The sequence below is a fragment of the Pseudopipra pipra genome, chromosome Z, assembly GCF_036250125.1.
Source record: "Pseudopipra pipra isolate bDixPip1 chromosome Z, bDixPip1.hap1, whole genome shotgun sequence".
NCBI classification, from domain to species: Eukaryota; Metazoa; Chordata; class Aves; order Passeriformes; family Pipridae; genus Pseudopipra; species Pseudopipra pipra.
Window position 1 is genome coordinate 29,961,241 of NC_087581.1, and position 27,119 is coordinate 29,988,359.

Below are 27,119 nucleotides of genomic sequence, written 5' to 3' on the forward strand. Positions count from 1 at the left end.
TTAAATTTATTTGGATTTTATTCTACTTGCTTTCATCTGTATACTATTCACAAAAATTTATTATTTGCTATTAAAAAAAAAAAATTATTTTCCAGACCGCATAAAGGTCAGGAGGTCCTTTCAGCTAGTGTGGTGGTAACCTTCCCCCAGCATAGCTGCCCCCAAAAGAGAGAGTCTCCCACGAAAAGCACGCTACTCCTGTTCTGTCTTACTCCTCATTGTAAGCATCACCCAAAGCAAAGCTTTTCCAGCTGAGGGTAGGGATTACACAAGGAAGCTACTGGTAGAAACATGACTACCAAGAGAGATGTTTCATCTTACTATCTCATTGATAGTAAGAAATAACATCCCTTGCTTTAAAAGCATGCATGTTTCTTGCTGGCAGTATTGCACTTGCCTGAACACCTGTTTGCTATCCAGCCTTTTGACCTTGTTTGCATTCCTGAACAGTCAGAAGGGATGGGACTACCAGCACAGGTTCATGAATGAACTTGTAATATGTAAGCAAAGGTGTCACTATCTGACTACACCAGAGAGCATGCTTAGCTGTGTAAGGAAAGAGCGTAAGAGACTTCTTTTATTCAGGAACAGTCTTTGAAGACTGTCCAAAGGTATTTCCAGGGGGATTGAATACAGAATGTCTCCATTGCTGTGAGGATAAGTTTTCCCTAACAGCTGTCTTTAACAAAGTTTTACTATGGTGGAAGGCCTCTTTGTGCAACGGTCTGTAAGGAAACTGGTCTTGGCACAAACATAAATGTACGTGACAGATGCAACTGAGTTACCTGTGCTCCACGTAGCTCATGATAACAATGACAAGGTAAAATGGCAATTTTTCATTAAGTGGTTCTGTGCACAAGAAACTGCAAGCATAGCTGTGTTCTCAATGCTTTAAGGTGGCTTTCTTATTAACGCACACTGTTTGGACCTTTAAGCCCATCAGGCTCAACAACAGGTTCAGTGCTGTGCGCACTGTTTGCTCAACTGAATAACACACAGTAGGAATAAACTGCTTTATTAAAAGAGAAGAATCATACCTCCTGCTCTGTAAAGCTTAGTCTATATGTTTTGCTGATATAGATGCAAAGCATATGTGTGGCTTTAGTAAAAACAAATTTACCATGTCAGACATGGTAATCCATCACTATAATAGCTACTTTGGCACTTGCACTTCAGCAATATTTTTTAAAATCTGATGGAAATATGAAGTAAACCTGCCAGTGCTAAGGCTAGTGCCTAAGCAAGAGCTTTATTGTGAGCAGTAGTGGCAAGTACATGTCTGTCTAACGAAGAGCCTCAGGCCTTGATTCAGAGCTGACCAGATGCATAATCTCATCAGCTGAAGTGGATTTCACAGCAGAGCTTACATTTGGCAGAGCAAGGTTCAAAGTATGTCCTGCCCAAGAGCTAACACATTTTGAGATATCCCCTGGCAATAACCAAAATAAACTGTAACCGTATCTTATTTACTCTGCACGTCGCAGGGCCTTATGCTGACAAGGGTGACAGCCTGCCCCTGGCATCTGAGCTGCCCAACCTCGCACTCCGTCATGGTCCGACGGGCAGCAGAGCCGCTCACTTCAGCACAGACCTGTATGCCTCCGTCCTCACACAGACCATCTTCATCACAAACACAATTGTTGGATTGCACTAAACAAAAAGCACAGAGGAAAAACATTCAGGATAGGATCCAAGTCACCAAAAAAAAAAAAAAAAAACCAGACTAAAATGTTTCCAGTAAAACTGTAGGTCTGACAGAAATTTTCTGGAGGGTGCTCAGCACAAGGAAGACATGGATCTGTTGGAGCAGGTTCAGAGGAAGAAACAAAAATGATTGGAGGGCTGGAACACCTCTCCTGTGGAGATAGGCTGACAGAGTTGGGGTTCTTCATCCTGGAGAAGACTCCTGGGAGACCTTATAGCACCTTCCAGTATCTGAAGGGGGTTTATAAAAAAGATAGGGACAGCCCTCTTAGTAGGACCTACAGTTGTAGGACAAGGGTTAATCGTTTTAATCTGAAAGAGGGCATATTCAGACTAGATATTAGGAAGAAATTTTTTCAGATGAGGGTAGTGAAACACTGTATCAGGTTGACCAGTGATAGTGGATGCCCTATTCCTGGAAACATTCAAGGCTAGGTTGAATGTGGCTCTGAACAACCTGGTCTAGTTGAAGATGTTGTGGCTGATTGCAGGGGGCTTGAACTAGGTGGCCTTTACAGGCCCCTTCCAACCCAAAGCTTTCTATGATTGTGTGATTGTTTCCCTAACCTAATTCCCTAATCCTTTCAGTAATATTAGCTTAGGTTCTGCAGAACAACTAGAAGTAGAAACAATTGGGGCGCTGCTGGGGCTTCCTCTGCTCGGAGAGGCTGATCGTGTTTGTGGGAAAAGCTTGCTCAAGGTGTCTCAAAGATTTCTCTGATATTACTGCTTGAACTGGTTCATGTATTTACAACTCCAGTGCTCAGATAACACGTAAGATGAGAGATCTGTCCTTGGACACTAACAAACTGATCATGCAAACTCTTACGTCTTGTATCTTTATTTTCATACAGGCAGTTTCACTAAGATTAAAGTATTTGCTGCTATAAATAAATGTATGTAGCTGTATCCATGACAATCACATAAGAAGATTTTACTTGAGATTTATTTTTCATAACAGTGGCTTTGTTTTGGTGTTGTATGCTTACATTTTTTTTGCCAGTTTTTGTCTCTGCTGAAGCTTCAGCCAGTTTTATCTTTATTTTTTTGTTATTATTTTTGTCTGTTCAAAAATAATAACTGTTAGACAAAACAGATGAACTCATATCAAGTAATCCTTTTTATTTTCAAATTATAACAATAACTGTGCCTCTAGCTTGGGCACTTCTAAAACCCTAATTTATTTCTTCATCTTGCCTATTCCTTGCAACACTCCATTAAATGAAACATAGTGTAGGACACTCAGGGAAAATATATCAGGAAATTTGAAAACTTCCACTGCAGACAGGTTACAAAACACAGGAACTATTTCCTCTGAGGGAAGAGAAACTGTGTGAGAAACTGGGGATAGACAATGAAGTACAAACAACAGTAACTGGCTTTCCTACCTAGTATGCAATAAGACATTTAAATCCTTGCCACAACATACTGCTGGGGAGAGTGCTTGGCAAATTTCTGGAAAGGTTTACCTATTCCTGTGGGCAGTAAGGACTCCCAGAGGTAGAAATAGTGAAAAAGAGAAGGGCAAGGGTTTCACCCAAAACTTCCAGTGGACCAAAATGTTGACTCACTTAAGAGGGACTAGGAATAAGCTTTGCCTGCAGATAGTGTACTTTGCTACAATATCCTGTGGGGTTTTCTTTTCCATGGTTGGAGATTCCTGCTGTGCTTGGACACCAAACACTGGGTTGATGGTTTGAATCAGCTCAGCAGTGCATGGTGCTTCTGGGAGGAACTGGAGATGCCATACCAGGACAGACCAACTGCTAATGTGTGACTGGGGGTAAAGACTTCATTTTGGTCGTATGAAAAATTTTGCTTAGAATTGTGACGAATCTCTTACCATTGCATTTTTCCCATGAACGACATGATCCACAAGGTATTTCAGTTGCCTGGGATATTTTGCAGTTTTCTGCATTATTGAGAGAATATTTTCTGCCTGTGCACTCCAAGGCATGCATCTTGCAAACAGTTAAATGTGTGTTTCTCTTGGTTCTTTGATCTGTAGCACAGGTGTCCAGGGAAGGACTGAAAACAAAAGAAAGGATTGCACTATTTAAATGTGCTTTGTCTTGGCACATCTTAAAAAGAGCCGAGAGAATGGAAAATATTCAGAGTCCAGTTCCAGTTTCTCTGTTCATTGAAGTACATCTTAAGAGGGCAGCAAGGAACTAAAGACATAGACATGCGAAAAATCCAGACTTCTTCCTTTTCCATATGGCACCTTAGCAAAGTCAAGATCTGTCCTGTGTGAAGGACAGGGATATTACTCTCTATTTGCCATTGACCTCTGTAGCAGTGAGAGACTTTAGATAAAAATACTTCAGACTTCAATTAATCTCTAATTTATGACATATACAGGAACATAAGTACATAAACAGAAAACATTTTCATACATATAATGATATATATGAACATGCACAAATATTAAAATATTTTACAAGTATTTCTTAATTTTAATACATTAGGATATACTTATAGATCTTTACTCTGCTGTCCTTTAAAAATCACAGCTTTTACTAAATAAAATCTTATGATTCACCATCAGAGACCAAAGATATTTCTGGAAATACACATGCATCTCCACAAAAAATTTATGAAAAATATTTATCCAGGAAACTTGCCGGTGTATTTCTTGAAATGTGGATAGTAACTTAACACCCACAAAAAATGTGTAGAAGTGGCAACAACAATTCTTGGACAACCTTGAACTGTATTTTGGGGACAGTTCCAGGAAGTTGTCATCATTTGTGATTCATGCTCTAAGTGTAGGAGCAGAGGAAAAAAACCCTCCTATTACTTCTGTGTTTTAATCTCAAACCCCAATCTTCTCCACTTGTTCTCAATGCAATCAGCGGCATGTGTGGAGTGAGCAAAAGAACAACCGTCTGGCGCAGGGAATGCTGTACTTTCCTGGATGCACTTTACAGCCATGGGTAAGGTGCAGCACAGGGTACCAGAGAGCAGAGATGCTCCTGGGAGATGGAGAGCTTCGAATTCAGCCCTGAAGTCTTATTTTCAGCACAGCCTCTCATTTTGAGCTCACAAACACTCTCACAGAAACTTTTAGTGTCTTATGGGTCGGTTCTGAAGGCCAATATCAGCCAAACAGGTGTTTGGTGAGCAGGAGAGACTGATGAGGTAAAGACACATGGCCCTGATGAGCTGACTGAAAGGAGAGGATAACTCCCTGTGAAAGTGGCTTGTTGGAGGAGGGAAGAAGAATTCGGAATATGGAAATCTAGTGAGAAAGTCTTGACTCAAACTTTGCTCACTTGCTTGTCAAGCATTAAGGTGACTTTTCTTCCCCCTGCCCCACCCCCCTATCCCACTCCGTGAATTAGAAAGTGGGTTTTGATCTATAAATGAGACACTAAGGAAAAGACCCTTCTCCAAGCTTTTGGAATGGTTCTTTGAAAGATGGTTGGAAAACTCGTAGAAGAGCTGGCTTTACAGAAATTTTAAACTACCTGTAACATAGTGCCTCTTTAGGATATTTAAAATATGGTATGAATTTCACTAGTTGAGCCTGAAAACTTTGATGCACCTGTCTGTTGATATGGTTTGAAGCTGGCTACCTGCCAAGTCTCCAAACCTTACCACAAGAATTCCCTCCCCCCCCCCCCAAACCTCAGGGAGAAGAGGGAGAAAAACAACCAAGAAAACCCGAAACGAGAGACAGCTAAAGCAATATATATAAAAATATTTACACTTATGTTACAGTTATATAGAATTGAAATATATATACAGTTTCACAAGGGAAAGGGAAGGGGGAAGGGAAAAGGAACAAAACCAAAATAAAATATATATATATCCCGATTAGTAGCCTGATATCTAGCAACTAAAAAAGTTAGCAAAGAAATATCTCACTACTCTCCTTGGGACAACCGAGAGTCACTCTGGAACGATCACCGGCAGCCTCCATCTCCCAAGGTTGACAAGGCCTTACCAGGCCTCGCTCCCCAACACGACAGACTCAACAGCAGGGAACCTGCACCTCCAAGCCGCCGGAAAGAAAGAGAGCGAAGGCCTCTCCTCCTTTCTTCTTATAGCCTGGCTTACGTAAAAATCGTAGGGAATACTGGGTAAATCTGGTTACCAACTGGTCACCAAGGAAGGCCTAGACCAAACTACCACACCTGTGACCAAATATTTTTAGTAAAAACATTACATCTCCCACTAAAGTTAGCATCCTCAACTGTTAAAAGTCCCTTAACTGCTGTGCTTAGCCAAAATACCAGCCACTATATCACTAATAAAGTTAGTTGCATGAATTTTCATTAATGCTCTTTTGATAACACAAAGAATGAGGTTAACCCTCTTATTCTGAGACACTGTAAGAGGACAGCCCAAGGGATATGTAGCACTAAGCAGCTGATAAAGGAAGCAGGTGCATTTGTATGCATTATACTGTTTGCTCATGTGGCTGCACAGCGTCTGAGTTAGTGGAGCACTGCTTTAAGTGAGTTTCCTTTGCAGACAGAGTTATAAGAAAAACTCCATCTTTAAATGTAGTCTTAAATTTGGGAGAACAAAATGTGTTCCAGGGAAAGCAACTAACCTGTATTTAAGTTGTTTGTTATATTTAAAATTGTTCAGACACCTTCTTTCCTTGCCCAAGTGATAAATCTCAGTATCTGAGTCTTAAGGTCAAAATCTTGTACACAAGGCAACCTAATTTATCTGAAAATATTAAGACCAGACCTTTGCACTAATCTGCCTGCTTTGCACCACTTTAGCAACACCCAAAAGAAGAAAGGGAGATGATTTAACCAGCTGCTGAAGTATGAATCCAGGAATTCATGGACTGTGTTGCCAAACTCACGCTACAGTACAATGCCTCAAACCGTCTTGAGAGTTCTTTAAATATTTGCTATAGCTGGGTCATCCAGAAGAAAGCCAGTGGGCATCAACATGTTCAGATGCATAAGAAAAAGAATGGAGAATCTCCACTCAGAAGAGATATTAATAATTTGCACTCGTTGCTGAGAGAGAATATTTCCCAGGGCTGGGAGCACCACAGCAGTCCAATAAAAATTATTACAGAAAAGGAATAATCCTTGTAGAGTGAATGTGAGAAATGTAATATTTTTACCTGAAGAAGAAGGCTAGGATAATAAAAACATTTTACTAATATTTTACATTGTGAGAAATTACAAATAATATCTGTAAGTCCACAAATACCTTCTTCCTCTCACCTACAATGAGAGGTAGGAAACTTTTGGTGAAGTGAAAAATTCATCATGCAGCGAATGATATTAACTTCCTAAAATTACATTCAAGACCCTAAGTTGTAATATACCACAATCCAAGGACTCTCAGGAGAGACATAGACACTATGCAAATAAATTTGGAGGAAAAAAGGGGGGATAGTACTTAAAAATTGTCAAATCTCATGTTTCACTGTGGAGATAGCTCTTAGCTCCTGGAGACTGAGGTTCCATCTGTATTAACACACCAGCTGTTCTCTGACCCCTTCCTTGTGCTAGAGACAGTTCACACAGAGTAGCTGGTGTCCATACTCTCTCTGCTCCCAGAAGATGGGGACTGCATCAGACCAGAATGGTCTCTGACCCTAGTAACTCCTATGCTGTGCCTGGGAATTATCCAGGAATTGGCTCTTGCCAGAGATCTACCAGGAGCTGCTTTAGTGATTTAGCAGCTTTGGTGCCAGAGATTGTTCCCTTGCTCTAACTGATGAGAATTGATCTAACATAAGGCACCATACCATAGGGACAAATTACCCCTCACTAGCCTATTCTGGGGGTTTTGTGCTGTCCTGGGCAGTCTCTTGGAAACTGAAAGGATGGAGAAAGCCACGGTGTTCCTAAGTTCCCACACGAACTCTTCTTGTTCCTAGCTCTCTTCAGAGAAGAGGCTGGTGCTGAAAGTCACTGCCACAGCAAAGCAAGTTACTTCTGCTCTCTGAAGAAGGACCAAGATCTGCTTATATGCCTTAGTCCTACAGCCTTAACAGGCTGGAAGATTAGTCTGCTTTGACAGCTGATTATTTATCTTTCTGTCATTAGATGTGTTATTTCAAGACAGTGAAAAGATGGCATCAGGTAACAGGAATGACTGTTATCTATCTTCTTGCTATTTTGAACATAATTAAAAAAAAAGAAACAGGCAAGTAGTAGATTAATTATAAATGAAGCTTAAACAAATAACTAAATGTAATTCATTTAACTTCCAAGGTCACTATGAATCTGCCCATGGCCTTCCCTAGCATTGTGACTCCCCTCATATTCTAACTAACCTTAACACATCCATAAACCAGAGAAGGAGTTGTTGCCTTTTTTAAATAAGTATTGAGAGAAAAAGACCATAACTAGATTATATAAAATATTTAGGTTTATGGATAGGAATAGTTACTTGAGATGACATCGAAGTTTCTTCCTCCTACTACACATGGATAAGACAAATTGGGTCTGTTATCCTGGCATTTCCAAACTGCTCAGCTCCTGCTGTCACATAAACCTGGCCAGATTTCATCTAGAGCTCACACTCTGTGTGATGACTTTATAGGAGACATCATCCAGTCTATGCAAACCAGACCAGATGTTGGAGTGCTGAGCTCTTTAGCATATCTGACTATCAACGCCAGGTGATGTAATTTCCTTACATTATTTCTTCTGCATTGCTTATTGCAGAATATAGCCTTAGATCAAACAGGAAACAATAAACCCTGATCTGCAAACCATGAGGTCAGGAAAGTGATGTGATTGGACTACGAAAACTGCTCTGTAAATGTGAGATGAAATTAGATTACTGTGCCTTTCATAACTCCACAGTCTCTCAGCAGCGAAAAGAAATCTATTTTATTTCACTAGCTTATAGGTTTGATATTTATGTCCCAAGGGCCTCTGTTTTAAGTTTTGCTCCATCTTCTAAATCCTGAAAACATAATTTTATCTTTTTCCATCTATTTCACAGATAAAGCGAAATTATCTCTTCACCTTTTGTCATCCAACCAAATTCCATCACTACTAAAGCCCACTGACAGTTCTGACAAGGCAGGTAAGTGATGAATAGGACATTGATTGAGCTGTAAAGCAAATTACAATGCCTCCTTCTCATATGAGTAAAGCTTTCTCCTCTGTTATGGACTTAAGACTTAAGAACTGTAATGGGTCTTGAATAAAGTGAGAATGTAATTGCCTAATTGAGCCTGAACTTACCCACACTCATACGGCATTTTGCACACACATTGTGACTGATATACCTTCTCCCATGGCTGACATTTAGGCTCTGTCACTTCTGGTTTCACACTGGGCACTGAAGTAGAAGAACACAAACAGTGATATTAGGGGTCAGAAAAACAAGGGTTGTTAAAGGTCTACTCTGAAATTATCAGTAGAGTTTAGCAGGCACTGAATTATACAATCATGACATAAAGTCACATTCTGCATGTTCATTAAAAGTATCTACTGCATGGAAGGAATCAACACTATTGAAAAGATACAATACACTTTGCAAAGTTACTGTGCAATAATTTATCTATGGGTCACAAGTCAAATGGAAAGAGACAGGTACTGTGTTCAATCTTAAGCATTCATCTAATTTCTGCTGCAGCTATTTGTTTCTTCTAAATTTAGCACTGCTGAATCGTAGATGGGAATGGCTTTGTCATTAGGTTTCAGAGTTACTGACTTCACTGCTGTCACTAGAAAAGCTAAGGCTCCAAAGTCCCCTGTAGAAATCTGAACCCAAATATTGTTATACACTGATAGTAATGAAAACTACAAGTTCCATCATTAGCCCTCAATCTGTACTAACTTTAAAAATAAAAGCAACAGTAATTCTTGGGGAATTTTCATCATTGCAGATGTTCCATTCTTTAAGCACACAGTTGTATTCCAAACTTTGCTAAACATTTCTCTGGAGGTTTCTCTAGCAAGTAACAGCAAATCTTGCTAAATCCATATGGATGCAAGTTCTGAGGAGGTTTCATCCTGATTTGTATTTTAGATTATGTGTCCGTTAACATGAAACTTTAGTACTCCAGAATGTTGTTGCCTTTCTCAAAAAAAAAAAAATCTCCATTACAGATTAAGACTGGCTAAGCAAAATAGACGGACAGAAATTACCAAGGAAGAAGAAAAAAAAGAGTTGCAGTGCATTGCAATACAGACAGCAGGCCTAACTCTATCTTCCTGCAGAGGGGTAAATTTACACCAAAATCACTGCATTTTCTTCATCCCTGGGGTTGATGGTTGCATAGTTGATGGTTGCTGACACTCTTGTTGACTAAATACTCCCATCCAAACATATCTATGCCACTATGTCTGTGTATACATATCTTCTTAATTTTTACCCTTCTTATCTCATATTCCTTGGGTTTTTAACTCCAATTCCTTGGATTTCTAATCCAACTGTTGTCCTTTTTTAAAAAACTTTTGTATTAATACAATGCTGCCATACAGTGAGGCACAAGCTGTTTCTAAAGGTAGAAGCATTTGAAACTTTCTAATTATTTCTGGAATTTTAGAACGTGATGCAACAAGACAACAACAAAACAAAACAAAACAAAAACAAGCAAACCCCAAACAAAACAAAAAACCGAACAAAACCAAAACCACCAAAATTCCCAAACCAACCAACTAAAAAAACTAAGTTAAAATCACTGAAGCTAAGCCTAAGTAACTGGCAAGAACAATTCAGCATTTGCTGCTCTGGCACTTTAGCAGCAGTGAGTTGTTTACGTACGGCTATGCAATTCCTTCTGAAATCCCTGTGCTTCCTGTGAGTTTGATTATGGCACAGTAGCAGATGACTTACACCAGGAATTTCACAGGACTGTTGTTTTTTGAGGTCTAAGCCTGACTGTCACCTTCGTCTTCCTGTAGGTGAGGAAAACTCAGGTAGCAGTTGGTTGATAAGGACAGGACAGACAAGGAACATAGGACAAGACTACTCTTCTGCAGCAGCGACTGTTGTCCCCAGGAGAATATAGGAACATCTGGGACCTCAGGTGAAGCTGGCTTGAAGCAGCAAGCTGCTTGGGTGCCCCTGTGTGACTGATCAGCACTACAGCAGTGCTCAAGACAAATTCTTGTCCGTCTTCCACAGTTGGAAAAGACAACTTAGGCTGCTGAGTGCTGTAGCCCAATTCCCCTTCTGCTAGTGTCTGTCCATATCAACCCAGAGCTTACAGCACTCACCATGAACTTAAAGCAGCATTTTCCCATTGCTTCCAGTTCTTGGACATTTACTTCATATCAGCTGTGTGACTGTCAGATGAGCAAAAGGAGTCACCCAGCCCTCTCCTTCTCTGCCATGAGAGGCTATGGTGTAGGGAACAGTTTCCACATAGAAAAACTCTGTCTCTATGGTGCAGTTCATATAGTGGTGGTTTTATACAACATGGGCAGAAAGTGAAGTATACTTGGATGTCAGAATAGACAGCATACATCCCAGGCAATCTCTTAAAATGTTGTTAGTGACAATATGTGATAGCAATAGGGGAGTGTGAAGCAAAAAGCCATAAGGAAATCTCACATAAATTGCCTTAAGGCACCTTGTTTGAACAGACCACAGAAAACACGTTTTCTGTGCTTCCTCCTGGTGGCTTATCACTGTATCAGCAATAGCTCGGTCTATAACTACATAAGGCACAGTTGGTCCAGGAAAGAAACTCCTCCCTTGTACTTGCAGGACTGCAACGGCTTACCTGGTGTCTTGCACTGGACAGTCTTCACGTCAGGAGACCACTTGAGACTGGGCTCACACAAAATGGAGTGTGCCCCTTCTAAGTGCATGCTGTGTGGGCAGGACAGAGTTATTCTCTCACCAATCTCATACACAGCTTTCCATGGCTCTCCTTGCAAACCCCCCTCCAGGTCGGGCAGGAGACAAGCAGTTTCTAAGGATTGAAGCATTTGAGATAGCCATAGTGAATCAGTGGATTGCATAAAGCAACCACATATTTTATCGTCTTCTAAATTCCTTAACAAATTGAATGGTGAGATTGCCTGATTTTTCTGTAGAAACATATCAGTCATGTTAGTGCAGGATATTAACTCATCACACCTGCCAAATAAGCAATACTAAGGACATAGTGGCAGCATCTTCTGCTGCTGCCTGCAGGTGCAGTCTAGCTTTATGAGGGCTTCTCTGTCCTTAGGACCCATGGTTCTGTTGAGAGTTCACAATAGGGAGTAACGTCCTCTAGAGAGTGGTCATACATACAGGATGCTGGGGAGGCCATGTATTGATACACAAAGAGATAACCTTTAAACAGTGTGGACTAGCATATATGGACAGTCGGTTCTGCTTGGAAGGAGAAAAGGATGCTGTTGAAACACAGTGCTGAAAATTCCCATGGTTCTTGCATATAGCTAGAGGACTTGCATATAGCAACAAAGTGTTTCCAGAGGAAGGAATTCCTGGACTGGAATTTAGTCTCCGTCACTTCCAGCCTTTCTTAAAACCAGACTTTATGGGTGTGTTTCTCATTCAGTATTACAATATCTAGATTCACAATAAAAGTCGGTTTTGACCTGATTGTGACTAGGGAACTGGGAAATGAGGGTGTGTGCTTTCCCCCTGCTGTCGTTGGAAAGCAGGTGTTCTGAGATGTTTCACTGGAATTCAGAAATGGAATTGTATTTCAAAACAAGAATCATTTAGACATACCTTGGCAATATCTGTCTCCAACTTGCCATTGTAAATTATCACCACACTTAGCAACAGGATCACCAACAAGAGAATATCCATGTCTGCAAGCATAAACAATGCTTTTCCCAACAGGGTATGAGTTTTCAGCATTCTGAAAGAAAATAAACAGGTGAAATTTTAGATATACAGTATTAGAATTAGCAGCAGCACTGAACTCTCTTTGATTTTGGGATGCAGTGGCTGAGGACAGTGAGAAGTATTAATGCTTCTCTACAATGCACTGATGAGAGCATCTGGAATACTGGGGGCAATCTTGGTTATCAATAGTCAGTAAATGTGATCAAAAGGGATATGGAACAGTACTCTTCTGATGATGCATAAACTGACTGCAAATACGGCTATTATCAAGCATTAGCAGGGCAAGATAAGATCTTGGACAAGCTTGGGCTGGAGGGAGATCAGTAGGGAGATAATGGCTTTGCTAATTCTTAGGATGGCATGTTATCAGCTTTCAAAAATTTAATATGGTGGACTGGAAGACACCAGGTTTTCTCTCATTTTATATCCCACTGTCTTCCAAGGAGACATCTTATGAAAAATTGAGACCACTCTATGAGTTGCACCTTTAGTTTGTGAACCAAAAACATCAATGTAGGAGACAACTATTGATTACCAAAAAAAAAAAAAAAAAAAAAAAAAAAAAAAAAAAAAAAAAAAAAATCCTGGCAAAAGAGGGAGAGCAAAATTTTGGATCTTGCCTCAGTTAGCAGTTTTGTAGAGGCAACCAACTGATTTTTCTAAAACTAATCCTTTTATCTATTTATTGAGCAAGGAGAATTTTGACAGCCTGATAACATGGAGAAGGCATAATCCATTCCTCCAAGGGAGGAATTTGGTCTCCTTTTTTAAGTAGGCCCAAGTTACAGCTAGTCAAGTACCTTGCCAGATCACAGTTTCACCAAGGAACAAGAAAGTGGAATGGTGAGTTACAGAGTGAAGATTCCTAAAATTTGTTTATAATTTTGTTATATTTTGTTTGTTGGATGACTATGGACAGTTTACGTTCTGTGTGTTTTTTTCTCTAATTTTCTCTAATTTCCTGTGTTTTTATATGTAATCCATATGGCTCAGAAAACTTTTAATAAATACATAGGTTAAAGGACTTTTCTCTGTAGGTATTATCATGCAGAAAAGCAAAGATTTTGTTCTGGTTTTGGGGGTGTGCTTTTTTGGATTTATTTCATTTTTAGCGTGAAGTTTGGGATATTGTCATGTAAACTTCAGCCAGTGAAAAATGCTGCACAAGCTGCTATACAGTAGGTCTGATACTAAGCTTAACAAGAAAAATACAAATTTGCAAATGAACGTCTGTATTAACTATAGGAAAGACATTGCAGGTAGGAATAGGACAGATAACAGAGCGATAGAAATAACTTACTTGAACAAATCCATTTTCCAAAGGAGGAGGAGGTGAACAGAATTTTGTAGGAGTTATGGATAAATCAAAACAGTGTGGTTCAATCAAACTATGAAGCAAACAAAAGTACAATTTAGTTTAAATTTAGTCTTCTTTCCTTTCAAAATGCTACACTTCTCAGTGAAGTCTGTTTTCAAGGCTATTATGCTTACATTTTCATCACAATTATATTTAAATCAGGCACTGCCAGGCTATCCAAGAGAGTGGTAAATAGTATGCTGTCAAGTTTACTGGCTTTTACCCAATTTTCTAGTCTTACCTTGTATTGGATTCACAGCTTTTGAATTTCATTTTCTCTCAACTGAAATACTAAAGCTCAGCAAGTGATCTTCTCCCTGAATTCAATAGCTTATGCACCCTTCTGAAATAAATTTTTAAATCTTTCTGAAGTTGTGCTCCAAATGTTTTTGATTGCTTACCGAAGATGCTGCAACTCTTCATCTTCACATGGTCTGCTTTCACTCTGTTCTCCTGTGCAGGTCTTCCCACCCCCACGTGGGGAGGGGTTGTTGCAGGTTCGACTCCTCAATTTCCTTCCCCCTGAGCAAGGACTCCAAGAAGACCAGCAGCTCCAGCGTCCATCAACAACACCTATTAAACATTTGGGAATATTTCACATTAAACCACTCTATTTAAACCACTCTCTCTTTAAAGCACTCTCTGTGAGTGATTTAAAGGCACAGGCTGTTCAAAGCTAGTGATGGTCCCAACTGTGTCCTTACAGAGAATTCCAGGTTGCAATGATCTAATCTTCCATCTTTCCCCAACTTGCCTTGTACATCAGTATAATTCCACAAAGGCTGTATATTATCACTTTCTGAGAGAACACAAAACCAGCTATCAGCTACAACTAATTACAAAATTAAAAAGAAAAATGTTTGAAGTTATTGATACTGGTTAACTCAGGATATGTACTTAATTATAGATGGTAACATTGAGTAGTTACTATTGTCCACTGTATTTAACATTAATAATAAACCCACCTCTTTGTTAAGTACTGTTTAAACATATTAAACAAAGACTCAGGCTTGACATGGCCCTCCCCATGCTGTATGTCTACAATGGTTCCTGACCCAAGCAGGCACTGCACAGGTGTGCAGTGGGACAGACAGACTCTGGAAGCAGGAGGGCACAGTTTGTTTCTTCTAAACTCTCACAAATTCAAAGAGTGCTGACCTGGCTGATCTTGCACGAGAGTTCCCAGCTCACAAGCTGCACCAAAGGTGTAAGGCTTGCAGTAACACACACATTGTGTTCCTTCCACAGCTGGTTCACCACCATTCTGGCAAGGCTGACATTTGCAGGGATGATTTTCAGCCATATATTCTTCAATTGCTTGTTTTAGGTAATGCTTTTTGACTGAGGAGCAGGGCACTTCCTTTACCAGCTCATATAATGGTGTTAGCTACACAGAGTAGAGAAACATGTAAATTAAGCAGTTATGATTGGGATATAAGGCTTTAAAAGCATGCAAAATAACTTGTGACATATGCTCCTGCACATGGGAATTAGCACATTAGATGTTTTAATTTGCTAAAATCTTATGTTAGTATTTAATATTAACCTTTTTCTGAAAAGTTAGCTCTGCTTAACACCATCCTTTAAAGCTGTTGGTAGATCAGTCATGTTTAAACATATTTGAACTATGAAGATATGGTTGAGACAAAAGTGTAACACAGACCACTAGCAACCTGGATTCTCACTCAGCTGTTTCTAGCATAAAAAACTGGACACTTGAACAATCCACTATGGTGGATTTCACAGAACAGTGATCAAAGGTAACAATAATTGAAAATATTTTTTAATTTCGATTGCCTATTTTATATTATATACTTATATTATATACTTATATTATATACTTTTACATTTAGCTGAAAACTTCCTGACAGAAATACTTTGGGTTTATACCATTCTTCAGTATATGAGCAGTTCCCAAAAGGGACGTAGACAAGGTCGTAGTGCATATGGCCACACCGAGCTCTAAGTGTCTGTCTCTCAAAATCTCTAGTTATTCTAAAATTCTGGATGCAGAGTTAAGGTGGAGGGATAAAAGGGATACACAGGAGTTTGTAAGTGAAGTGGAAACCACACAGACATGCCAATATGCATTTCAGGAAAGAGGCTATTTCAAGTCTGGGCTTTCTCCAATGCTAAGGCGACCCTCTATTCCTAACCAGAAGTCCACTTAAGTCACTGAAGGCTGGTAAGATTATAGGTATTGACCTGCCTGTGGACTTAGATTTGTAATGTAGCTGATCATATTAACTTCATGGCATTTTCTTCCTGAGAACTTTTCTTTTTTACAAAGTGATCTGAAAACAAAATGAGTGTAGACCACAGCCTGATTAATCACCAGCTGTAGCTTAATAATTTCTCCCATCTGCTCACCTCTGCTTCAGGAAAATAGCCTTACCTTTTTTTTAATTACTCTGGGATAATCTGTCACTGATGCAGCCCACAAGCTGTAGCTTCGAGTGTTCCCAGCAGGATTATTCAGCTCTAGATAACTAAGGCCAGCAACAGCACCTGGGCTTCCTCCTTCTATGTAAGGGTCTCCTTTAATCTTATTACCACTGCTTCCTGTAGATTCAGGATAGGAAATACAGAAAATATTGGCATTGCTATATTTACAAATGAAAATAGAAACATTACACACAAAAACTATGCCAGCAAGTAGTGAAAGGACTCGCTAGTGCGGTTCAACCACCTGTGCCTGGATCAAGAGCTCTGTAGTGGGTTTCTGTGGCTGGGTTTTGGTAGCAGAGGGGCTACAGAGGTAGCTTCTGTTAGAAGCTGCTAGAAGCTTCCCCTGTTCCGTGGAGCCAATGCTCCAGGATGAGCTTCCTGCCGCTGGTCAAGGCTGAGCCAATTAGAAGTAATAGTAATGCCTCTGTGATAACATATTTAAGAAAAGAAGATTGTTGCGCAGAAGAAACTCCAGCCAGGGAAGAGCGGAGTGACAACATGGGAACAACAATGCACACACCAAGGTCAGTGCAGAAGGAGGGGCAGGAGGTGCTCCAGGCACGGGAGCTGAGGCCCTGCAGCCCGTGGTGCAGACCATGGTGGAGCAGCTGTGCCCCTGCAGCCCATGGGGGAACATTGGGGTGCAGAGACCCACCTGCAGCCCATGGAGAAGCCCATGCTGGAGCAAGTGGATGCATGAAGGAGGCTGTGACCCTGTGGGAGGCCCAAGATGGAGCAGGGTCCTGACAGGGACCTGCGGCCTGTGGAGAGGGAAGCCCACGCTGGAGCAGGTTTTTCCCGGGTAGGATTTGTGGCCCCTGTGGGGGACCCATGTTAGTACAGCTCCTTTGTGAAGGACTGCACCCCACGGAGGAGTGACCCAGGGAACAGCAGTTTGAGAAGAACTGCTGCCCAAGGGATGGACTCACATTGGAGAGGCCCATCAAGGACTGTCTCCCGTGGGAGGGACCCCACAGGATCAAGGGAAGGACTCCTCTCCCTGAGCAGCAGCAGAAACAACAACTGACCATAACTCCCATTCCCCGTCCCCCTGCACAGCTAGGGGGGAGGAGGGAGAAGATGGAAGGAAGGAGGGGTGGGGGGAAGGTGTTTTTAAGACTGTTTGATTTCTCACTCTTTGGTTCTTATCCTGTTAGTAATAAATTTAAGTACTATCCCCACTTTGAGTCTGTTTTGCCTGTGAAGGTAATCAGTCACTGACCTTTCCTGCTCTTATCTCTACTCATGAACCCTTAGCTGTTTTTTTCTCTCTCCTCTGTCCAGTTGCAGAGGGAGAATGAGAGAGTGCCTTTAGTGGGTATGTGGTGTCTGTCCGGGGTTATCCCACTACAGTCTTTTTGGTGGCCCGTATGGGGAATCATGAGGATTTTGAGATAAGGATAATAAATGGGAGAGGTAACAGGCAAAACAAGTACTGAACAATGCTAAAGAATGAAATGATCGTGGGGAATTTTTTGCTGTAATTGTGGTAAAGGTACAAGGGGTGGATTTTGTGTAAATTGTCCACTTAAGTTTGGTGTTATAGTGATGTTATTTTGATTTCTGGTTGGGGGAATTTTTGTTATATTCTGTTTTGGTAGGTTGTTACTTTTGTTTATGTAAGGGTGGGCTGTGAGATGAATGTGGAATTTAAGACTCTTAAATATATGATTCATAGAGGTGAGGGGTGGAATGTCCCAGTCGGTCCATCCTGTTCGTCCCCACCATCCTCCCTGTCGGTCACATTGGTGTACTGGGCCAGGAAAGCAGCCTTCCTCTGTTTCTTCTCCTGGGAGGAGACCTCCTTGGCACGATCATGGAGATGGGCTCAATGACCCCCTTAAGGGTGATGATTTTGTAGAACTGAAAGACTTCACAGGCTGACATGTCCAGGCTGTGCTTCTGCATCACCTCCAGTCCTTTCTGTGGGGCCGGGGAGCGGAGTTCCATGAGGTAACTCAGATAGGACTTGTTGGAGCTGATATCGTAATAGCAGATGTTGCCATCGCCCTTCCCAGCCAGGAAGAGCATGTGGTAGCATGTCAGTGTCATAGAACGGGAAGAGGAGCTCTGAGAGCCCATCGAGCTACTCCTCAATCAGGGGCATGGACAGGTCTTCCTGATTCCACAGGGCAATCTGCCACGTTTTCCAGTGCGACATGCCCATGGTGAGTAGCCTCTTAGTGCTGCCCAGGAACACCACCCTGTTGACACAGTGGTTCTTGCAGCTGGCCTCCTGCAGGACCTGCCCAGAGTGTGGCTCCACCACACGCAGCTTCTTGTCCTTGCAGGGGGTGGCCAGGAGGCTGCTGTCTGTGTTGAAGGACATGCACAGGATCACATCCTTTTGGCAGTCAATCATCTTCACTGGCTTCCTAATGTCCAGGTTCCAGATCAGGACCTTGTAGTCGTAGCCAGCACTGAAGAGGATGTTGTTGGTGGTCGGGTGCCACTCGACCAGCCCCATGCAACCGGCTGTGCCCATAGAGCTCCAGGATGGCCTCCATCATGTTCCTCATCAGCCCACCCTCAGGAATCTCCCAGATCTGCACTGTGGCGTCCTCAGAGCAGGATGTGAAGATGTTCTCAATGAAGGGGTTCCACTTGATGTCTAGCACAGTGCCCCGGTGCCCACAGACCTCGGGGTAGTTTGGTTCGATCTGGCCTGTCTGCTCGAGGGGGTTGACGAGGAAGGAGCCGCCACCAGCGCTCTTGGTGACGATGGCAAGGAAGAGGGTGTTGACGGCACAGAAGTGGTTGTCATGCACGTTCTTGGTGATGGGAATGCCATCGAAGCAGTGCTCAACTGCCTTCTGGCCAGTCCATAATCTCTTCCAGGATTCCTGGGAAATTGGGTTTTCCCATTCGGGCTCGCTGTGTGATCAGAGCTACTCACTGGCTCCATGTAGCACTGTTGCATGATGTGTTGAGGGGATGTTCCCTTTGAGCATCCAGTGCAGCACGGGCAAACGCGGTGCCAAGAGGAGACATGCTTCTGTTCCAACAACTTCTGACGTGGCTCGAACCCCCTCATAGGCTACTAATATCTCCTTTTCAGTTGGCGTGTAGTGGGCTTCTGATCCTTGATAACCCCAGCTCCAAAACCCTAATGGTTGACCTCAAGTTTCTCCTGGTATTCTGTGCCAGAGCCTCCAGGTAAGGCTATGCTCTCCAGCTGCCATTTGGAGGATATTTTGCACAGCTGGTCCTGTTCAAACAGGCCGCAGAGCTACTGCACGGGCTATCTCCTGTTTGATCTGCTCAAAGGCCTGTTGTTGCTCAAGGCCCCACTTAAAATGGTTCTTCTTCCGCATCACTCTATAGAGGGGGCTGACAAGCTGACTGTAACCTGGAATGTGCACCCTCCAGAAACCCACAAGGCCTCTGCAACTGGACACAGGAGAGAGTGAGAGAACAGCTTTAGTGGGTACCTGGTCTCTGGCCAGGGTCAACCCACTACAAGCTGATAATATATAAGAAGTATCTGTTTTTGCAAGTGTCTTGGCAGGCCTGACTTAGGGTGTCCAGAAAAGTGCTGTTTACGGGAAAGCATTAGCAATAATTGATGAGCATTGGAGAGCCTTTTAAATCAAGTTATCAACACCTGCTCCTCATTTTGATAATTATTTAGGATGAGGTGAAGGTTGGACATATGACAACTGTATGAGTCATCATTGAATATTTACCTGAAGAACTCTGCAGTAATTCATCCAGTTTGGTGCATTTCACTTTCTTCTTTTTCACAAAGAATGCATTCCATCCTGATGTGGTACACTCGTATAAGTTTGTTATGCTGACACCTGCAGATAATCCATCCATTAACAGTACTGTACACAGAAAGTGTGTTGGATTCATTTCTGAGTTTCCTGTTGGCTAGAGAGGTCATGAAGTACTATGCCTAAATCAGAAGGCAACTAAAAAGTATGTGTGTGCTGTGGGAAGATCCACATGTTGGAGCCTATGGATGGAGGCTGAGAGATGAGAGATGTATCTGGAAAAGGTTTAGTTTAATTTATTTTCTCAGCAGTCCCTAATCCTGCAGCACTGCTCCACACTGATTACCACCATAGGTGTCACTCTAGTATTTTCTCTGTTTGTAATTTACTGTGTTTTACACAGTTTTACCCAACCTTCATCTCCAAATTACTTTAAAACTTTAACGTTGTTTGAAATTTATATCGGCACTAGAATTGAAGCTTAGCCTGATGAGGTCCTCAACTGACTATCAAATATTTGCTATCCAGAGTGCTGCAGGTCAAACACATGGATCTAGGACTAAGTGTTGTGGTTTGAGCCCTGTTTTGGTTTTCTTTCTTTTGCTCATGAAGAGAATGTGGTGACTTGTAGAAGTCTTTTACTTGATTTTAGATATTAGCTGGGAAAACATGCAAATAAATTTTTATTCTTGATTATTGACTTTGTTTCCTGCAATGAATACACTAATACTCTACCTTCTGCTTTCATTTTGTCAGTATCCACATAAAAAATAACTTTGTAGTGTCCTCCTAGAGATCCAGAGTGTAAGAAATGAGTCCCAAAATGTTCAATAAGTCTTCGATAGATGCTGTAGTCATAGACAATGGGAAGGTTGAACAATTCCTTCCAGAAAGACTCCGCAAGAGTGAGGAAGTCAGGACGGTTGTTAATGAATTGAGCAACTTCCACACTGTTCTCAACAACCATCAGCTGCTTACTCTGGGGGAAGGAAAAGGCATCAGTCATGCTCCATGTCACTATCAGAGTGGCTCCCAGTAGCAAGGCGGCATGTATATTTCATTGGCTACTAATCAACAGCCTTACATAGCTGTCTCATCAACCCAATCAACCTAAAAAGAACACCCTGAAGTCAAGAAATATCATTGGACTTTTATTTATACTTGCTGCAACATCTTTCTTTTCCTCCTGTGTACTTGAAAACTAGCATAAGCATAAGAAAGGAAAATATCACTCTGCAAAGCTAACAGTGGCTTCCAGAACCAGAAGCCTGGCAGTAGGAGGTTAACAAGCTTTTTCTGAAAGCAAATCAGAGGCAGTAGAGAGATGTCCTTTGCACTCTGTTTTGTCTAGATAAGTCTAGGGTCTCCAGCCATTTTGAGGATGCTTCTGAGTTATAAAATCCTATATGCCTATACAATATTATTCATTTCAAACTCTCATAGTTGCTTTTGAACTTTGTTAGGCTGAGTCTCAAAATATGTCATCGTTAGTGTCTGCTTGGGGGCCACAAAATACATGTACTTGTTACTTGATTTTTTCTGCTATAACATATAGGTTATACTTCATCATTGAGAGTTACTCCCAAATTATTTATCTCCTTTTAAAATAGGATGAAGGCATAAGCACTGTGACCTCCTGGCTGTTAAAGACATAAGATATCTCTCTCAATGGAGTTCTACAAATGGCAAATGCATTATAAAGTAAATAAACATTAATCACAGAGCTATTGCAAATTTTTTGCTCCAATATACTGACCAAAAAAGGCAACAAATCCCTAGTAAAAATGGAAAAGATGAATCAAATATCTAAAGAAGCCAAAAGAAGTCAAAGTTTTTCTCCCTCAAATAGTGAGGAAAACAGCTAGTAAATAAATAAATTACTAACAAATAGGTTTTATGGGATATTTAATGTCATGCACTTTGTACCAAAAATGTCTGGATAAAATAAATATTTGTATCTCACTATAAAAACACATAAAAAATGATGAAAATGTTTATGCAAAATACTAAGCCACAGTGACAACTTATACATACCTTTCGCAGACTTTCATTCTGTGAGTTACTGTGTCTATTTGAGTTTTCATACCTCTCTGTGTGTTTCATATAAGACCAGGTGCTGTTGAAAAACTCATAACTGAAATCATTCTGAACTTTGACCTAGAAGGTGAAAGATAGAAGTCTGTATGAAGAGGTTCATACAGGATTTTAAAATGATTTTAAAATGATAACATAGAGCAAGTCCTTACTGATGAAAAAAAAGCTGATGTGTTTTCCAGGCTGAATCCATTTCAGATTTCATAAAAAGTACTGAATACTATTGGAAAAGCATTCATCCATATATATGGATGTTAATATGTGGATATTAAGTATTTATATTATGAAATAAAGTACACTAAGGATTGTTTGGCATGCTTTTGATAAATGTGAGACAAACTGAATCTCTGAGACAGTTACTTCAACCAAAGCATATCTCAAAGATTCACACAAAGCACCCCAAAGCCTTGTATTTCACCCCCAAAACATTTCTTAGGGTGATTCAAGCCATTACTTATACTAGAGAGATGGCTTTACATTCAGTCTAACTGTGAGAGATTTAGAAATTATATTCAAGGTTAATTTTTTTTTCCTTTTATTTTAGCAAGACATATATCAATTTGCATTTCAAATAATAAGCGACTGCAGAGAGGGAACAGGTGTTGTTGAGCTGTGTTTAGGGAACATACCTGCCAAAGGCCCCTGTAAGCTTTGCATCATTCTCCCAGTTTTAATCATGACTGTAAATACAAAGCTGTGCTTAATGGAAACATACCTGGAAAGTATAAGCAAGAACACTTTCACTCAGCCTGTAGTATTCTCTCCCATCGCCACTAAAGACCTTTCTGCATTGCCCTCCAAAGCTTTTTGTGTGAATGACTCTTCCCTTGGTCTCACCAGTAATAGCATCAAAGCTAAAAGAAGAAAAAATATGAAAGGTCATTAAGACAGGGAGCCAAAAATTACAGAGCCATTATAACTGAATGATGGATCTGCAAAGTAAGATCTTTTACCCAAGAAAAGGGGTTATCACCTGATAGACTTCTATACATGCAGAACTGCAGTATGGATAGCATGTTACAATATTGAAAGTGAAATGTTGGATTTGTCAAGACAAATGAACATATTTCATTATGTCTTAACATTAACACATTCGTGTCTATCTCGACTGATTTTAAATTCTATTGTTCAAGCAATTACCGCAACATGAAAACAGCAGGGCACCCATCCCAAAATGTGGGTGGTTTTATTATATATGAAGTATATTGCATAACAAGGGATATAACAACACGGAAGATATTTAAGATAATTATTTTGCTAAGTTGCAGATGGGATGTATAAACAGAAATCCATATGGATCTACAGTACTAAATGCAACAGCAATGAATAAAAAGAATGAGCATTGCTGACTCATTTTTTCCATGATGTAAATCAGGGGTTATTAGTTGAAATTTAATTTTATATCTTAAAAGCTGTTTTTCAATAACAGGAATGAAAGACTAAAAGCTTTATTCTGTGCTTCAGATCAAAGGACCTGTACATGCTGGCTACACTGAGCCACTGGCATGATGGAGGCAGTTCTACCGAACACTTTTGCATATGGGATGTTTTACTATAAGCCCAGGAAGTCTATCTGTACATCTAGAGCTTGTAAACACATCAAATGTAAATGTATGTGGCACCAGTAATATTGAGCCTGGCACGGAACATTACCCTGCTCCTGTGAGTTCTGAATTTGGAGGTGTTTTGTCAATATCACATACAGTTTTCTTCTCTTCACATCGATCTTCATCTGCACCATCTTCCTCACAGTCCTGATCGCCATTGCACACAAGGGATCTGCTAATGCACTGACCTAAATCAGAACAAACATGCACAGGCAAAGGAGTGTTTGTTAATTTAAAAACAGATCACCTAAAATCAAAGTAGAAGTCCTATTTATCTATTACATTAATTAGCATATTCAGTCCCACAATGAACAGTCTGTGCCCACAACGGCTTGTTGAATACCGCACACTTGAGGGAACCACAACCATTTGAGGCTTATGACATATCAATAAAACAGTTGACTTCTAGATTTATTTCCAAAGCTTTCACCTTTTGACCATCACTTATGATTAACTGTGATTATCTCTCTGGTAGCACCAAAACACGTTTATCATGGTCCTCTGTAATAAATGTCTACCTACTGAGATAATATGCTCTTCTGTGAAGGTAATGGAGGCTGCTTGGATACAATGATTGTTCTATGGGGCATTAGTTTCCAGGTGATTTTCAAGATACTTGGATATAGCACAGAACAGCTTCAAACGATCACATCTAAGGTTGCACTCCTTAACTACCTTCTCATAATGAAAAAGACTGTTCTCTGGGGCAAATAAGTAAGGCAGAATGAATTAAAGAGGATACCAGGGCTACAGCATATTATCTGCAATGCTCTGCAATGCTCCCGATGAAATGAAATCCATGCATAGTTAAGGCTGGGAAAAAAGGAAACACCTGTCTAAATCAAATTCATCTGTATATCAAGAGTTCTGCAAAGACATTGCCCATTTACTAAAGTTCAAAGATAACAAGGTTTTCTTCTTAACTTCATGACTAGAAAATGGTGAAAAAAATCTTGGATGGTACCTGAGAAACACCTAAACCGATCACCACAGCCATCCTCTGTTGGACACCCACTTGTGGGGGTGCATGGTCTTGTTTCAAAGGCATCCCCAGAGCAGGGGTTTCCCCCATACTGGCCATAAACTGCTACTGTCCGTCTCCGAACCTGAATGCAAATCAAGAGATTTTAGAAAATCCAACTGTAAAGCAGGAATAGTGTGCTACTGTCAAGACAATGCTACCGCACTGCTGCTGTAAGGAAATGAGATATTCACTATTTTTTCGGAGAACAATCACACCTGCTATTAACATAATATAGTGTGGTGGTTTGAAACTACCAAGAATCTAATTGAACCCTCAAGTTAATAGAAAGACAACTCCTTTATCTATAAGGTCTTTGATGCATAAGCTTGGCTTGGTTTGTTCAAAAATGTAATACGTAACTGAAGACAAGAGAAAGCTGCCAAGAAATTTCTGGGGTTTTTTACATTCTTAATAGGACCAATCATGCCTGATATGAATTTGTTATTAAAGTTTCTCAGAGTAAAAAAATCTTTAAAAATATGGTAAAATATAATATCAAGAGGGCTACTTTTTGTTTCTAAAAAAAGTACTGTCTCATGGCACATCTTCAATTTTGACTAATCTGTTCTTAATTGATGCAACATCAAAATAGATGAAAAGGAAAATCAAAAGCAAGTGTCTTGTACATCAATAGAGTTTCAATGTAAAAATCATCAACTTAGTTTCATCAAGGGTAACACTTCACAACTAAGTTTTCTTCCTTGAGATGTGACACCACTAATGAAAAATCAGTGAAACTGGTACAAACCAGCATCAATGGAGGAATATCTGTGTTTACCAAACAGTTCAGTTGAGCTTTTTGAAGCCATCACCAAAATAAAAAGAGCACAAATTATTTTACAACATGAACATCCTAGCTTTGAAAGGGAACATAGTGGGAAGAGACTAAGAATTTATCTTCTGAGTTCTCTGCTCTTTAGCCTTCTCATTTTGCTGGGGCTTTTGTGTGACACCTGATTTAGGGTTTTAAAGATACAGTGGCTCCTTAGTTACCAAGAAAAAAATCACATATGCTTATGAGGTCATGAGTAGAGAAAAGATGTGTCCATTTATACCTGTTTTTGAGTACAGCCATTGCACTCAGACCAAGGGCCAAAAGAATTCCAGCGGCAATGGACTGGAGGAGAAGGGCTGCTCCAGAAGGCAGTTTTTTTGAATTAAAAAAAAAAAAAAAAGGAGAGAGGAAAATCATCAGTGATTTCCATCCATAAACATGAGTGCAAAACTTTCCTAAATAGTAAATCAGACCTTCAATAACAATTAGGATTATGATCAGGCTTTCTATAAAATCACTTGGATTTGCTTTTCATAGATAAGAATGAAATCAGTCTCAGCTTAGGTTTTCTGGTCACTCAGAAGAAGAAACTAGACACATTCACCCAGTCTAAAGATCAGCAACGACTCTGTGCAACTATAAAACAAGTTTCAAAGACCAGCTTCACACTGTAAATCAGGGATAGGGCAGTCCCCATCAGGGAGCTGACAGGGGCTGTGTGTGCCACTGATGGCTGTGGCAGTACTGACACCAAACAGTGTGTATTTGTCCCAGGAAATACATGTGAAGACCCTTTTAAGGCCTGCCTTATGTGATGCACCTTAATAATACATGCTTAGCCTTCAGCATATAGTTTGTTAAGTAAATATTCACCTGGCAAAAATGGGAAAGAAGCCTGAAACTTCCAGCAACAGAAAAATCCCCAGTACCTGAAAAAAAAGAGAAGTAAAAGCAAACTACTTTGTTTTTCTGCTTTTTCCTCCCTGTTTCAGCTCATACAGCTGTTCAAGGTTTCTGCAATTTTTACACTAATCATCTAAGAAATAAGAGAAGTTCACACTTATTTTCTCAGCTGTGTTGTGCAAGCTTTTGTTTTTAATTTTCTTATTTCTTGCAGTGTTGTCCAATTACCTTTTCAGCTAACTATTTCTCCATACAAAATCATATGTCATTATACTTGACATATTCAACTTTATCAGTACTAATAAAGTAAGCAACTGTCTTACCTTCATGTTAGATGAAATACTCAGATATACAGCAATTACCAGGGAATATGCACTTCCAGCATTCTCAATTCGGCAGCCAAAGGAGTCAGTCAGTCTGTCTGCTGCTGTTCATGTCTTCTCACTCTGCCTTGCTGTTCTGCTTTTCTTTCCCTAAAAGGGTTGAATACTGCCAAGGAATTTTAACCTTAACCCATCCAGTCCTCCCCAGGGATGAAGTCTGCTTTGGGAACTGCTCAGTGTTTTTAAGATACATAAATCAAGTGTTGGATGTATTGACTGGGGCTGGCAGAAAATTGTGAGGAGCACTTACTGGAAGAACCATCACTTTTCCTTATCTTCTCTCTTTCCTCTGAACAAGATTTTTCAGAGATCCCAGGTCACACACACTACATCACAGCTGAGTTCACAGC

The 27,119-nt window shown here is 40.5% G+C and overlaps 1 protein-coding gene, 1 long non-coding RNA gene and 1 pseudogene across 2 annotated transcripts; 1 reads left to right on the top strand and 2 right to left on the bottom strand.

Moving 5' to 3' along the window:
• On the bottom strand, positions 1–27,061 carry C7 (complement C7). Its single transcript, XM_064643301.1, has 18 exons — positions 26,710–27,061; positions 26,357–26,412; positions 25,764–25,839; positions 24,649–24,790; positions 23,731–23,872; positions 22,793–22,931; positions 22,018–22,140; positions 20,719–20,962; positions 19,954–20,067; positions 16,215–16,381; positions 14,978–15,206; positions 14,221–14,392; positions 13,763–13,850; positions 12,343–12,475; positions 11,378–11,569; positions 8,886–8,982; positions 3,548–3,732; positions 1–1,650 (listed from the first exon to the last, which is right to left on the bottom strand). Exons 1-18 carry the CDS (start codon positions 26,713–26,715, stop codon positions 1,463–1,465), a joined length of 2,493 nt encoding a protein of 830 aa, XP_064499371.1. The 5' UTR covers positions 26,716–27,061; the 3' UTR covers positions 1–1,462.
• LOC135407881 (uncharacterized) lies at positions 5,053–12,210 on the top strand. Its single transcript, XR_010427062.1, has 3 exons — positions 5,053–7,769; positions 8,641–8,724; positions 10,554–12,210. It is a non-coding gene; the product is annotated as an uncharacterized LOC135407881 (long non-coding RNA).
• LOC135407248 (coronin-2B-like) lies at positions 17,967–19,581 on the bottom strand (annotated as a pseudogene).
• Positions 27,062–27,119: the final 58 nt, after the last annotated feature.